Source organism: Gossypium raimondii, chromosome 12 (genome assembly GCF_025698545.1).
Source record: "Gossypium raimondii isolate GPD5lz chromosome 12, ASM2569854v1, whole genome shotgun sequence".
Lineage (NCBI taxonomy): Eukaryota > Viridiplantae > Streptophyta > Magnoliopsida > Malvales > Malvaceae > Gossypium > Gossypium raimondii.
In genome coordinates this window covers 35,983,085-35,999,159 of record NC_068576.1, presented here as the reverse complement: position 1 = coordinate 35,999,159, position 16,075 = coordinate 35,983,085, and the positions used below count along the sequence as shown (strand labels likewise).

At 31.3% G+C, this 16,075-nt stretch overlaps 2 protein-coding genes across 2 annotated transcripts; both read right to left on the bottom strand.

Annotated features, from left to right (window-relative positions):
• Positions 1–225: 225 nt before the first annotated feature.
• LOC105763853 (1-aminocyclopropane-1-carboxylate synthase) lies at positions 226–3,377 on the bottom strand. Its single transcript, XM_012582230.2, has 4 exons — positions 3,142–3,377; positions 2,625–2,756; positions 2,367–2,527; positions 226–1,298 (listed from the first exon to the last, which is right to left on the bottom strand). The coding sequence occupies exons 1-4, from the start codon at positions 3,310–3,312 to the stop codon at positions 308–310; spliced, it is 1,455 nt and encodes a 484-aa protein (XP_012437684.1). The 5' UTR covers positions 3,313–3,377; the 3' UTR covers positions 226–307.
• Positions 3,378–11,198: 7,821 nt separating this feature from the next.
• LOC105763850 (pentatricopeptide repeat-containing protein At3g61520, mitochondrial) lies at positions 11,199–14,295 on the bottom strand. Its single transcript, XM_012582229.2, has one exon. It carries the CDS (start codon positions 14,254–14,256, stop codon positions 11,983–11,985), a length of 2,274 nt encoding a protein of 757 aa, XP_012437683.1. The 5' UTR covers positions 14,257–14,295; the 3' UTR covers positions 11,199–11,982.
• Positions 14,296–16,075: the final 1,780 nt, after the last annotated feature.

Genomic DNA, 16,075 nt, shown 5'->3' with positions numbered 1-16,075 from the left:
AAATATTAAGAAATATATGTATATATATATATATATACATATAAAAGAGACACATAACAATTTGTTAAGGCTACTTGTAAAATAAAAAAAAAGTACATCATTAATGTACCAAATATTAACTATTGTTACAATGCTAGAACAATATATATTTCATCTCCCACACACTTAATGCTTACATACGGCAAAAATTTTCAATGCGGAAATATACAAGGAAAAAATTAGTAACCTAGTGGTTTAATAAATCGACTGTTAAGTTCAAACATCATAAGATTTAGGGTTTCGAGTTTAAGTTGGTTTTAAGTATTTGTTAAGTCTTCGCCCGAACAAGTGGTGAGTGAGGGGAAATCATGCATGGAGACATTATGGTCTCGTCATACAATCTAGTGGAAGAGAAACTGAGGCGAAGGTGTTTCTTCCGCCAACAACGTTTCGACCTGTTCGATTCTTGGTTCTCTCGATTGAGCACAAATGCTCGAATCCTGTTGAGGGCTACTTCGACAGTCTCATCATCCATGTTCGCGAAGCAAACTCGAAACCAACCCGGCTCAGAACATTGAAAAGATGAGCCCGGAGAAACATTGAGTTTCACTTCATTAAGAATCACACGCCACAACTCAATTTCGCCCTTGAAAGATTGCTCTTTAAGGAGCAGTCTCATGTCCATCCAAAAAAACAAACCGGCATTACTTGTTAAGCAAGAAATCCCAACTTGTTCCAACCCCTTGGTGAAAACATAGTGCCTCTTGGCCAACCTCTTAGAACTTTCCCTTAAAAAGTTCCCCACGAACCCGTCGTCGGACAACATTGAAGCAAGCAAATATTGTGTTTGAGACGACACCAATCCGAAACTTGACATCTTACGAGCGCAAAGCATAACATCGTCGTTGAATGAGTACACTATCCCGACCCGAAAACCTGGGATCCCCATGTCCTTGGACAAGCTATAAACAATGTGAATGAGATCGCGGTTGCAACAATCCATATCTTGTATAACCTCGGCAATGCTAACGAATCGAGGGGAGTCAAAGACAGTGGCAGCATAGATTTCGTCGCAAACGAGGTGAATGTTCTTTTCGTTGACAAAAGCGACTAAGCTTCTCATCGTTTCAATGTCCAATGTGGTGCCTAAAGGGTTCGAAGGGTTCGCTATGATGATGCCTTTGACATTGAGGTTCCATTTTTGAGCTTTTTCATAGGCATCTTCCATGGCAGCTCTCGTTATACGAAAATTGTTTGAGCTTTTGCAGTCAACTGGAACTATTTCTAACCCAGTGCGCCATCTTAGGTCTCGGGCAAATCTGCACAGTTTTCAAATAATGAGCAAAGCAGATATAAATCGAATGAGTGATTCAATCGGTCAGATTATTTGTTTTTGGTTCTAAAAAATTTTAGTTGAAGCGAATTTTTAATTATTTTTAATCATTGAGTAAAGAATTAAATCTGTTTAAAATATGGGTTAGGCTCAAGCTTGACCATTCAATGCCCAAGCTCAGTTAGGGCTATTTTTAAGTTTGTAATATTTTATATTATGTAATTTATAACACATAAAAATTAAATCTATAATAATATATAATACTACTATAATGTAAACATTAAAAATGTTAAAGATCCCTATATATAAAATTTTAATAAATAAATAATATATTATTAAATATTAAATTAAAATAATATAAATATATTTTTAAAACAAAAATTTAAAAATATATGAGTGGGTCTAAAATAAGTTTGGGTTAATCATTTATAAGTATGAGCAAGTTTAAACAAAATTTTAGATCTATATTTTGGGTCGAATGAATTTGGGCAAGCTTAAAGTATATTAATATCATACTTAAGCTCGACTTGGTCAGACCCATGAACACCTTAAGTTTATATAAAAAAGGGTTAATTTCACTAAACATCTCCAAACTATTACCGAAATTTTAAATTAATTCATAAACTTCAAAATATTCAAATGAAGTTTTTAAAATATTAAAATTGTAGTCAAGAGTCTTTTCATCAGCCTAACCATTAACTTAAACCTCAATAAGAATGTTTTGAGACTATAAATGGACTGAAGTTATGGATCATAGATTAGGATATTTGGTAGAATTAATCCAAAAGAAGAAGAATTATTTATGAATGAACACGTTTCGTACGAGGCATTTATAGGCCAAGTGGCCTACTCCACTTTGGGTTGGGTTTGATTTCTTCTTTTGTTTTTTTTTGGAAAATCCAAGTTTTAAAATATTTCAAAATTATTGAAAAAGGATAATATTTTATAAACCTGTAGTAGGATTAAAAAACTTTATAAATAAGATCAAAAATACATTCCATATATGCTACCGGGTTCAAACCTTATCATCTTTCAATAATAATAAAATACGTACCCTGGATAATAAGGAGAAGGTACAAGAAAAGCGTCGCCTGGATTGACTAAGCAAAACATAATCGTCTCGTTTGCTCCTGTGGCTCCGCTGCTCATCACTATGCGGCTCGCGTCGAATGTGACCTTGTTTCCTCCTACTCTTCCCATAAACTTCGCTATAGCCTGAAATAAACTCGTTTTTTACACGTATTCAGATATAAACATAAATTTTAATTTTTAAATATATATTCGTATCTAACATTCACTCAAATTTGATTACCTCTCTAAACTCTTTCAAGCCATGGTAATCTTGAAAGATTGCAACATCTTTGAACTTATCAACTCCTCCAGCAGTGCATATGGAAGCATCAGGGTTTTCCATTATCCACTTTTTTATCAAATCAAAGCAAAGCTGAAAAGCGAAACAAAGATGGAAATTAATCAACCAGCTACTAGGGCCAGGAAATTTTATTATTTTTATAAAAGCATGAGAAATAAAAAAAAAATCACATCTATCTAAATTGGATCTAAGATATCAAATTTAATTTTAAAAAAAGAAAATTTATGCGTTTATATGGATTTGATGTAAGTGAATTCAACGAAAACGAAAATGACCTTTGTTTTCTAAAACCGGGTTATTGATTATATTCATGTATTTAAAAGTTTAAATTACTTTAAAAATTGTAAAACAAATCCATTTTAATCAAAATAAAGTCCAATAAATTTAAACTCAAATTAACGTAAAAAAAATCGAAAATCGAACCTAATTCAACCCGACTAATTACCTACATACATACCTTATTCTCCGCCAGGCCCATTTGAATCACACCATTGGGATTCTGAGTAGGGTGAAAAGGGTTATTGTCATAAGCTTTCCACCCATCAAAATATGGTGAATTCTCTCTATGTCGGTCGTTAGTGGCTATCTTAGACAATAGCTGTGACTTGTTCTTTCTCTTAATCTCCATGTTTCTTTCTTGCCTTTGCTTTTACAGTGCTACTATTATAAAGCTTGAAAAGGTTTCAGTTGCAGGTGGTATAGTATAGTGAGATGTTTATTTGCAGACAATGAGAGAGTTGTGGTCTTATTTATAAGGCAAGCCAACCAAAAATGTCTTCTTCTTCTTCTTCTTTTTTCTTTTGTCCAAATGTTTGATTTACACACGAGGAATTAAGAGAGACAAAAAATCTGAACACAATAGAATTTCATTTCTTTGTGGTTTTGGAACTTTTGGCTTCGTAGTAGCTTGCGTGTGAGTAGTGATATCATGCATGTGCAAACCCATTTTAGAGGGAGGGGGTTCAACAAAATTTTGGGTTGGAATTAAATGGTGTATTTTTATTATTTTAATATTTATAATTTTTAAAGAATTAAATTAATTTTTTATTATTTTGAGAGGTTAAAGTGTAATTTTATCATTATTAATTTAAAATTTTATAAACTCTAAAAAGACTTGAATAATTTTTTTTTTCATTTTAGGAAGGTCGGGGTTCCTACCAGCCCTCTAAGTTCGCCATTGGATTAATATTTGATAGACAGACATCAAATTGATATCATGTAGTAAATGAAGTTAAATGCGTGAATATATATATATATATATATATATGTAAAAAAGATATTTAACTAGTTCATTGTTGTTAAATATGCTGGTTATTCAGCACTAAAGCTAGAAAATTATTTTAGAGGTTAGAGAAAAATCATAAATTATGGTGTATTAAAATAAAATTTTGTGATTATATTAATATAGTATTTAAGAGATTAAATGATAAATCTAGGGTAAGGCTACTGCCTCTATCCGTTACTTCTGCCATCCTCACTGCTTTGATTGCACCAAAATAACCTCTATTGATTTATGTTAAGCAAAGACAAAGAGTGAAGGTAAAATTTTAAGTTTTTGGAAGGATTAAATAGTTTTTTTCTCAAGGCCCTTATCTCCTCCGGCTTATTAAGGGCTTGTACGGTTACAAATTAGAGCTGACGGGTTTATTTGAATGAAATAGAAGTACAGGAAACGTATCTAAGTAACAAATTTCGAGGACTTACTCAGCAATTTATCCTTTTTTGTTAAAATGTTTTTATTATCCAATGAAGCGAGTAAAAATCTTTTTTTTTCTCCATGTTTTTTCTTTTCTTTCCAAATGGAAAAAAGTAAAATTTGAGAAATTGTGGTTCAATAGTTCCAGGAAGAAATTTCCCTGAAACACCCGGTTTGAAAGTAATAATTTTATAAAAGAAATATTTTTCTGAAAGGTAAAACCCTTCCCCTACAGTAAATCGAATAATATTTTTTAATTTCCTTCACCCTATTCTTGTAAAAGAACATCTTTTTGGTCGGTTGTCAAACTTATCCGCCATTATTGTAAATATTCCAAAATATCGGATTGAGAGATAAGAAATTTGATTTACTTTATATCAGTCAAGGATGTGATTTTGTTTTAGTGGCAGATCCTGAGACTATTTAAAAATTTTCGAATATTTGGGAAGGTCTAATTAAAATTTTCTAAAAGTTTTAATGAAAAAAATAAAATATTTCAAAAAATTTAGGACGCCTATTTAAAATTTTAAAATAATTGAATAAAAAAAATCAAAATTTGTCCATTTTTTTTAGGAGAGCCAGGGCCTCCTAGGCCATTATAACGGCCTCCTCCTACTTTGCTCGACTTTGAACATATTCTTTGAACATATTTGAGATCAATATAATCATGAGTTACTGTATAAGATAGATCTCGTTGTAAAAGATCTATTACTAGAAAATTTATGAGTAGAGCCGAAGAGTGTGTATTGTACAAGTTACCAATTAAATTAAGGAATGAGCTCCGATGTATAGAGAGGACATCACCATTTAAGAAGTAATCATAGAAACGATGAAACCCACTATACCAAAAAATCTCGGCAATGCTTGGCTTCCCTAAAATGAAAAATTACATTTTTGACCCTTTAAAATTTATAAAATTTTAAGTTAGTATATGGTAAAAATTACATTTTAGCTCCCAAAATATGATAAAATTTTGATTTATTCATTCATTAAAAATTATAAAAAGAAATAAACTATTAAAATTATAAAATTACATTTTATTTCGACTTCCTCCAAGGCCTAGTGCTTCATCATGTGCTTGCCCTAAAGTGGCAAAAACTTATCCACTCTTTGTACTCGTTTTTAATATTTGGTTGTGTCATTAACCTAAAACTAAAATCAAATATAGAAAACCCATTTTCAGGGAAAATTGCATATAGTGCATACTAGACCTACGATTGATAATCATGGCGTCCACGTTGATGGTGTTGTTGAGAGGTTTCCCAAGAATTAAAGAAGCATTGATATATAATACCTAAACATATATATATATTTACGATAAAAGTGTTTGTACTCATGAAAATTATTTTTATTTAAGTGTATAAATATTAAGGATTAAAGTTATTATTATGTCAATTTTAAGCACGGTCACCATTAGCCGGCTAGTGACTAACGAAAACAAAATTAAATAGTTAAATGATATTTTATAACTTTCCATTATTAACCGACAAAAAAAATATATTAATAGTTGCATGAAGTTTACCCACCTGGGCGGAATGGTACGATTGATATCGGTGGCGTCCACGTTGATCATGTTGTTGAGAGATTTCATATATATATATATATAAGACGAGAAAGAAAAACACCAAGTTCAATTCACCGAAGCAGTTGGTCTCCTCCATTGCCTGAAATGGAAACCAGTGACCTGAACATAGTTGGCTTATCGTTTCACTGCAATAACATTCCAAGACAAAAGTTGGCATTGCATAGGCAGGACTAGATGATAATTCTCACTTTTTTTTCTTTTAATTTATTGATTAATTTATCATTTTTACTTTTAGTATGAATATGATTTTAATTACTTTATATTTTATTATAAATATGGTTTGTTGATACATGAAAGTAGTATGGAGGAAATTATAGTGAAGATCAAGACGGTTCAATACTTTGGTCGGGCGAAAGCTCGTACTATGTAAGTGTTGGAGATGGTGAAGATAGCAAAGAAGAGGGACAAAGGGAAAGAAAGAGTTAGAGTAGAGTAAGGAACAAGTGGTTGTACCCTCTTTTTGAAATGAGAGAGTGAGACACATAATTGTATCTAGTTGGTTGGTTGGTTGGTCTCTTCAAAGATCTTTATTAGGTGGCGAATGTGACATCACCTAAGTTGCAAGGTATGTAAAGTAGTCCAACTATGAGAGATAGTTAATTTGCGTGTTCCCAAGCTTGGTGGAACAATCTTATCGGTGGAGCTACGTGGAATTATGGAGGCAGGGCCAAGAGTCCTAGTACTACAACAAAGGTCACAAGGTGGCAGAGTTCCCATGTGTAGCATAATTATTTAGGCTGATTACTGAATTTTTTCTTACATTAGTTCCTAATTTTTTTTGAATTATATTGGTACTTGAGGTTGGCATCTAATACGTTAATATCATTTGTTTTTGAAGAATTTGTTGATGTGGACAAGTATAGGGTGACACGTGAATTCATCTTTAATCATTCTTAAAAAAATTAAAAAAATTAAAATTCTAAAATTTTAAGAGATGTTATAAATGATAAAAATTCAAAAATGTGAGTATATATAAAAAAATATGAAAATAAAAATTAAGTTAAAATTTAACATTTAAAAGCTCACTTTAAAAATAAAAATAAAAATCTAAAAATATATAACAAATATAATTAAAATATACAAGAATAAGAAATAGTCAATTTCTTTAGAAATTTACAAAAAAAATAAAAATTGATCGGGCTTGACCAACATTGATTGACATTCATAGGGAGTTGACCAACGTTAACCGGTCAATTTTTTAATGTTTAAACTACTTTTAATTTTTGTATTTTATATTTTTACAATTTCTTGTAATTTTCTAAAAATTTAACCATATTTTTATTTTTATTTAAACATAATTATATTTTTTAATTCTTTCAAATTAATATATATTCCTTTTTTTTGAAAGATTTCTTATATTTTTTAACAATTTTATTTTTATTTTCAAAATTTTAAGGTTTTTTAAAATTTTTTAAGAATGATTAAAATGAATTCACATGTTTTCCAAGTGTTAGTCACATGGTTGTCCACATTACAAATTCTTCAAAAAAAAAACAAATGGTGTTAGTGTAGGGACTAATTTAGGTAATAGATGCCAACCTTAGAGAATAATGAGATAAAAAATTCAAGAACTAATATGAAAAATTGCCAAATTTAAGGATAAATTTATATATTAAACCAATTACTTATAGCCACTACTTTGAATCTAAAATCATTTAGGGTTAATTTAGTATTCTCGTTGCATTTAATAAAATGGGGAGTGTGGTTATGAAGTAATTTTGAAGCCAATGAGGACTTGGTAAGATGATAATGTTGGAAATTTTGAGATCTCATATTTGAATCTCATTTTTTTTAATTTGTGGGTTTTAAAAAAATTATTTTAATTATCGTTAATTAGTTTGAACTGTGAGTTAGTTGTTAAATTAATTATTATGTTCAGGTCTTGTAATAATTGATTCCGATTGAAATGGTCATTTGTTTTAGCATTGCTTTTGTTGTCAAAAAGTGTTTTTGCATAGCTAAAACTATGCTAAATGCAGACATATAATACCACTAATTTACCAATATAGAGTCAATAAAAATATCATGGGGTCCATGTATTAGGTGTCGGATTGCATTTTGCCTCCTCTACTTAAAAAATGGACAAATTAGTCCTTGTACATTAGATCCAAGAGCAAATTAATCTTTTCTGTTAAAAATTTCATTCATTTTTAATAGGAGGACCAATTTACTCCTAATTTACATATTTTTTTAGTATAGGAAGCAAAATGCAATTCGACTCTTAGTACAAAAATTTTCAAAACACTTTTACCGAACAAAATATTTTAAATTCTTTCACTCTTGCAACTTGAAATATTCTCATTCCCCACTACATTAATTTTAAATATAACCAATCATATATTTCAAATGTATTTTTGTGCATCTACAAGAGTGAAAGTGTAAATCCTAAAAGCTTTTTTGAAAATTAAATTTCCAAAATTGATTGAAGTTCCATGGATGAGGTGGCTAAACAATGTGTTTGGTGAAAAGTGTTGACTTAGGGTGGGTTTGGATGAGCGATTGAGTGCGGTGCGGCGCGTTTAGCTTACTTTTTGTCTCACGCTACAGTATCGCTACAGTATCTAATCTCACCGCCACCGCTATTTTTACACTAACCGTAGGTAAACGCACCGCCCATCCAAACTCACCCTTAGTTTCCTCCACACAAAAATTATCAATATTTTTATTTTTTTATTTCATTTAAATTCCAATTTAATAATCAATTTTACAATTTAGAAAAAGGGATCAAAGATTCCTACCCACACCACCATACAACAATTTACCAAAAACAACCTCCACTTTCCTTTGATTGGAGTCCAAGGTTGATAATTTAGGTATTTAAAGTTTTATCTCGTGTTATCTCAAATCATGATACTTACCAATAAGAACATGAGATATATCATGTTTTTATTGGATATCGTACGCTTTTAGGGTAAGATGAGATAAAATTGATAATTCAGAGGTTAATTTTGTAGTGAAGCCTTATCTGTACATGGATATCCAATTTAATTATTTTAAAATTCTAGTTTTGACTCGAACAATTGTTGCTATTAACTAATTTAACGTGATTTTTTGTGAGTATTAATCGAAACTAGCAACCTCATAACATGGTATTACACATGTGATAATATGTTTGCTGCATAAGATTTTGAAAATCGTAAAATTTTAAGTAACAAATTTAATAACTATCATTTAATTAGGATGACAAAATTATAGTAAAAAAAAGGGTAAAAAGAGCTTTTCAGTTCCTCTTGATATCGATATTGACCAAATTGGTCCCCCTAAAAAAAGTGAATCAATTTAATCCCTGTCAATTTTAAAAGTGAGCAACTAAGGGCAATCAATCATTGCGTTAATGTTTTCCATCAATTGCATATAATTTCGATTAGTATGTTAACAAATTTATCCCTCAAATTTTGTGTAAATGTATAAATATTGAGACTAAATTTGTTGAATCTTTCAGAACCAATACCAAATTGATAAATTATGTAAACATCGATGACTAAATTTGTTATTATATCAATCAAAATTATGCAATTGATAGAAGACATTAACAGATAATTAATTACCCTTAGTTACTCACTTTCAGAATTGATACAGATTAAATTGTTCCAAAAAATTCTTAGAATGACCAATTTACTTAATATTAAAATTGAAAAGGACTAAAAAGAAAATTTATTTATAAAAATAAACCCACAATTTACGCATAATAAAAATTGCACGTTTTAAACGTAAACGTGTGTGTAAGTGTGTAATAGACGAGTCTTTATATGGAAAGTACGTGCCTGACATTGCTTAGGCTTTTGTTTCCTTATTTTCCAAAGACATGTTATAAACTCATTAATTTCTTCATTTTTCTTCTTTTAGAACTAAATTCAATTTGGTCCAAACTCCACAATTAATTTTTTTATAAGATTAAAAAGAATTCGTTGTGGGAATTTTACAATTTTGACTCTGTAATTGAAAATGCTTATCAAAACTCTAAATTTGATCACTTTTTTTTTTTAGTTTCACGGATTTTGATTCTTAAATTTTGAATTTCATTAAGGTGTGATGAGGTGGCACTTTAATATCAAGACTAAATTGACACAATGTATAAATGTTGAGGGGTAAAGTTATTATTATGTCAATTTTAAAAGTTACCACCGTTGGTCAGCTGGTGAAATAAAAACGACAAAATTTACTAATAGTTGGGTGACTACTAGAGTAGTTTACCCTTTTTTTAAAATAAAAATTTACATAAGCATTTGAACTGGAGTAGTTATCGATGTTAACCATTTGAACTAACCAATGACTTTTATAAGATATATCAGATTATACTAAATTCATGTATAGAGACTAAATCTTAAATTTAAGATTAATGTAGGGATCATAACCATAATTTGACCATTAAGAAAATATAAAGTCTATTTCTTTTGAAGTAAAAATGTATTAAATGTATTTTTTTCATACATTAGTAATTGAATTAAATAATCATTAAACATGATGAAAGAAATTGTTAATTATTTCATTTTAACTATAAATATTATATAAATGAACTTAAAAAATCCTAAATATAAATTAAATATAATTTAACTCTGAAAATTATCCACGAGAATCAACAAATTATAAATTAAATATAAATACTTTACCTAAAAGTAACGATGCTAACATTTTAGTGATTAATTCGGATTTTAAAGTTGATTTGATACAAATTAATTGCTAATATTAATAATTTTATTTTTATAATTTTTAATAGAATAAATTTAGTGATAATTGTAAATTTGTTTAATTTTATGCTTAATTTATCAAATACAGTCCGATGAATGTGATTTAATTTAAGTTTTAACATTGATTTGGTAAAAAATACAATTCTTTTATCAAATACAAATAACATATTAAAAAATGTCAAATTTAAATATCAAATTATGTATTAAGAAATAAAATTTATTAATTTATCAAAAAATAAGTCAACTGATTAAATCATTGTCATCGTAGGTGAAAATTGGTTTTAGCTGTCCGCTTAGACCTAAGACCCGCCTGTTCGGGGAAATGACACATCTGCAGTCAAAATTGGTTAAAATCTACTCCAAATCCCTGTACTTTTAGTATACTTTGAATTTAGTCTATTTACTTTTATTTCAAAAAGATTTAATCATCTACTTTTTGGATTTAAAAATACAAGTTCAATTGTTTAAAGTATAGTCCGATTGGGGCAAGTAAACTCAAATGTGCATGGTTTGCCTTTTTAAGGCACCTAGCATGGCACTCCTACTTTGTAAACTTGTTTCTTTAAGTACTTATCCTCTCGGAAAAATCGAGAAACAAAACCTTCATTGAAGACAATATCAAACTTGTTCAGGTCCGAACTATTGTCCAATCCTCAAGAAAAAAATGTGCCTATTTTTTTTCTTCTTTCTGTTGAGGGGAGGTCAACTCCGTTGAAAGATATCTGCAAAGTGTCGTCTACTTGAAGCTGGTAGAACCCCTTAACAAACCCGACAAGCCGCTCCTGCTCTCTGAACCAACTCTTTAGGCACTCGGAGTCTTGACAAAATCAAGAGACAAAACTTCCACTGGAGATAATACTAGACTTATCGAGAGATCCCGTCAACTTTAAACAAACAACCTTCCAAAAACTTCTCCCAACGAAATCGACCTTCCCTCAACAACCGCATTTAACCATTAATTAATGTCAAAGACCACAATGCACCAGTTGCTATGGCAGGCTACAGCCATCAATAATATTTCAAAAAGAATTGAAACGAGAAAGGCAATTACACCCCATTAAACTTAATATTAAAAACAGGGTAGTGCTCGAACAAAGGCTCCCTTTATGGTGAAGAACATTCGATTAAAGCTTTTGATCCGGAAACGAGAGCAAAACGGAACAGATCCGACCTGGCGTTGTTCACAGTCAAATACACAGCTGAATAGAATGCAAAGTAAACTACAACTTTGGCTAAAGGCCTGCGGCGAAAACAGAGCAATTTTCCGATAACATGGCCAGCCAACTCATTAAATCGAGCCACTAAAACGATCCTCATCTAGCAACCATTTTATGCGGTCAAGGTAGAAACCTTGTGTCCTTGTACAAAGCTTTTTAATTTATCGGATTCACCGACAGTAGAAAGCCATTGTGTGAGAATCTCCATGGTTATATAGTCAGGACTGCAACCATGCTCGATCATACTATCCATCAATATAAATGCATCTTCCAACAAATTGTTCTCTTTAAGCCCTTTAAACACTGCATTGTATGTGGTGGTATTAGGCTTCACCCCCTTTGCTTTCATTTCGTCCATCAGCGAAAGCGCGGCTTTGACATCGTTATTCTTGCACAAAGATTCTATAAGAATGTTGTATACTACGGTGTTTGGCGGAACTTTTGACGTGGAACTCATGTTGTTAAAGATCTTCCTGGCATCGTCAAGTTTTCCATTTATGCAGTATCCGTGTATAAGAGCTCCGTATGTGGCAACCGTAGGGGCAAGACCTTCCTTAACCATTTTTTTCATCACCCTGTGAGCGAGTGTAAAGTTCCCAGCTTTGCAAAAATGCGCAATCAAAGTGTTAAATGTGATGGTATCGGGCTTAACTCCTGTTTCTTCCATTTCCTTGACGATTTCATAAGCTTGATCTACTTTCTTCTTCTTGCAGAACCCACTAATAAGAGAATTGTAGCATACAATGTCGGGGTGGAACCCGGCTACTTTCATCTTCGAGTAAACATTACCAGCATCATCCATCCTTCCAGCTCTACACAAACCAGAGATCAAGCTATAATAAACAATAGCATCCGCAGAGCATCCGCTTCTCACCATTTCGTCGAACAGATCAACTGCCTTACAGAAATTATCGGCATTACAGAAAGCAGTAATTAAAGTAGTATAAGCAGCTGCTGCATTGCCCTTTACCCCTTTCTCCTTCATATCACCGAAGAACTCGAGTGCACTATTGATCCTCCTGTGTCGGCACATACCGTCCACCAACGTATTAACAGTGATCGCATTAGGTGAAACACCATCTTGTTGCATCTTTTCAAACAGTTCTTTCCCTTTCTCAACCTCTCCAACTTTACAAAACCCATCAATCAAGCAATTATAAGTGACTGTATTAGGGACTAAACCCTTATTGGACTTCGTCTTCTCCATTAAATCCAACCCTTCTTCTTGCCTGCCTACTTTGCAGAGCCCATTGATCAAAGTATTGAGAATAACAATGTCAGCTTCAACTGAAACACCATCAATCCCAGTTTCTTCACCCATTTTGTTGAACACCTCCATTGCATCATCAACCCTTCTTAACTTGCATAATTGATTGATTACAATTCCTAAAGTAACAACATCGGGTTGAACACCACTCTCTTTCATCTCAGCCAAAGCAGTGTTCATTCTTTTAACGTCACCACACCTCACTAATCCGGTCAAAAGCACATTGAAAGTTGGGGATTCAATGGGTGCTCCTAGTTTCAGCTGTTCATGCAAAACATCCCAAGCTTGATTGATTTTCCCATTCCTACATAAGCTAGAAACCAATTGTGTCAGCCAATTTGTCCTTGGGAAAACACTATGTTTCCCCAAGTTTAAAACCAGCTTAATCAACTCTTCCTCGCTGACATTCCTCCCTTTCCTGCCCCTCTTGGTCAAACCATAGAAAACAATATCCCCAGTAACGTCATTAGGTGGAGACTGAGATACCGGTTGAAGCATTTCATCGAGCACATTGAGTGCACGGTCAACACGACCATCTCTCAACAAAACATCGATCAAAATATTACGAATATGTGTATTTTTAATAGAAAGGTCGATTTCATCAAAAACAACAATCGATTTATCCACCATTTCGAGTCTCCCAAAGTACCGTATAAGAAGCGCGGCGGCATTGACAGTTAGAGGAACACTCCATTCTTTAGAAGCCTGATACAGTTCGAATAACCTTGATGCCGCATCGGGTTCTCTGCCGGCTAGCTCAAGAAGGGCTTGGAGTGAATGAGAGAGGGATTGTGTATTTGTAGATAGGGAGTTTTCACGGAGGTGTTGGAAGAAATTAAGGGCTTGACAATAGGAAGGTAAGCTGCGAGTGGTTTTCAAGATAGAACGAGGAGATGGAAGGGGAGAAGAGAATAATAGCGATTGCAAAGGTTGAGAAGAGGACCATTCTTGGTGTGGGGTTTCGAGGAGGTGTTGAACTGTTTGAGTGATTCTTTGCTCATCGTCTTGCGGCGGCGTTAGTGGTTGGGGGTTAGGTTCGGTGCAGAAGCGACGGTTGTGTTTAAGAAGGTAGGGGCGGAGGAGTTTTGAGTGCTTGGATACCGTAAGTGTAGTGTTCATTCTTTTTCCTTTTTTAGCTTTCTTTGTACTTTGTTTAACGGTAATGGCTGTTGATAGACATACTTATATAGGTTGGTTCTCCTTTTAATAATACAACAAATGCGATTGAATCGGTTAAATTAAAAATCAATCAATTTATTAATCCGAATAGGGTTATTCAGAATCACCAGAATTGAAATATGTTGAATTGGACCAAATTTAATAGAATTAGTTTGTTATATTTATTGGATCTAAAATTGATGTTTTGATGGATTCGATCGCTAGTTCGATTTTAAAATATTACTCTTCAAACACATTTGTTATATTTTTTTCTAAAATGGACTGTAGGGATTGTATTGGTTTGGATTTGTTTAATTTAGATTTTAAAAATTTTAGATATTTTAATTGCAATCAATTTTAAGTTTAAATTATTTCGGGTTTAAGATTTATTTTAAATTTTAGATTAAGGTTTGATATTTCAAGTTGAGTAATTACAAATTTAGAATATTTTAGGTTTTAGACGCATTGAGTTGTTGATGTTTTAATCACTATTAAAGTTTAGTTTAGCATTGTATGTGCTTTTGAAAAGCGCTTTCGAACCCAAAAACAAAAACAGTTTTTTCTAATTTACGCTTTTTGCAAAAGCGCTTTTAAGAATTGAAGGATAATTTTAACCCTTATAAAGTATTTTATATAATACTTATACTGGGTATGTAATTACTTTACTATTGAAATTTATTTTAAATATATAATAAAAAATTATTGGTTAAAATATAGTTTATATATTGGAATTAAATTTTATAAATAATTAATATTAATTGCTTAAAATATTTAAAATTTATATTTCTTATATTAAAATATTAAACAAATTATAATAGATTGTTTTTTATATATTTTATTGAAATGTCATAATATTAACTAATTTGAAATTATTTAAATGCATATTTGTTACTTTATAACACTGTATTTAAAATGGACATTTTATTTCTCAAAATTATTTTTGACAAAGAATGCTAAAAACTTAAATGTTAAACCAAACTTTTCAAAAGTACTTCTCAAAATCACTTTTCCAAACACTTTTTAAAAGCAATATTAAATTAACCCTAAGTTCTAGTTATTTTGAATTATTTACTTAAGTCGTTTTGAATTAACAGTCCACATTTATTACGCTACATCAATAATTAATTAATTTAAAAAGAAAAAAAATTGTGAAATTTAGGGTGAGTTTGGATGGACAGTCCACATTTATTACCTACTATTAGTGTAAAAACAACGGTGATGGTGAGATTAGATACTATAATAATATTGTAGCGTAAGATAAAAAGTAAACTAAATATTCTGCACTGACTATCCAAACCCACATTTAATCTTTCTTTCTTTTTTTAATTGTAAGTGGGTTAGGCATAGCCCATCACTAAGTACAATGGCCCATGCACATGATGATGATAATTGGGTTTTCGAACTAGACTATCCTACTGAAATTCATTTGCTTGATAAGTAGTTAACTAAAGGATAAATTAGTCTGACCAAAAAAAAAATTGCTCCTTTAACTTTTGGTTATTAAACTTTAAAAAGTTACAAAATAATTATTAAATTATTTAAAAGTTTTATTTAATTCATTAGGCTGTTAAGTTTTTTTTTATTAACGAGTTGTAAGCGATGATTTGATGACCGGTATGGTAGATCAGCACCCATCAACGACTAGAAGAAGATACCATAGATCCAAGTCGATTTGATGATCAATGTTGGATATCGAAGAAGAAAGTTGTTTGGATTTTGATCCTTGAATTCGTAACATTTGAAGTCGTTTAATAAAAAATTCTAAATGGTAAAAGAGAAG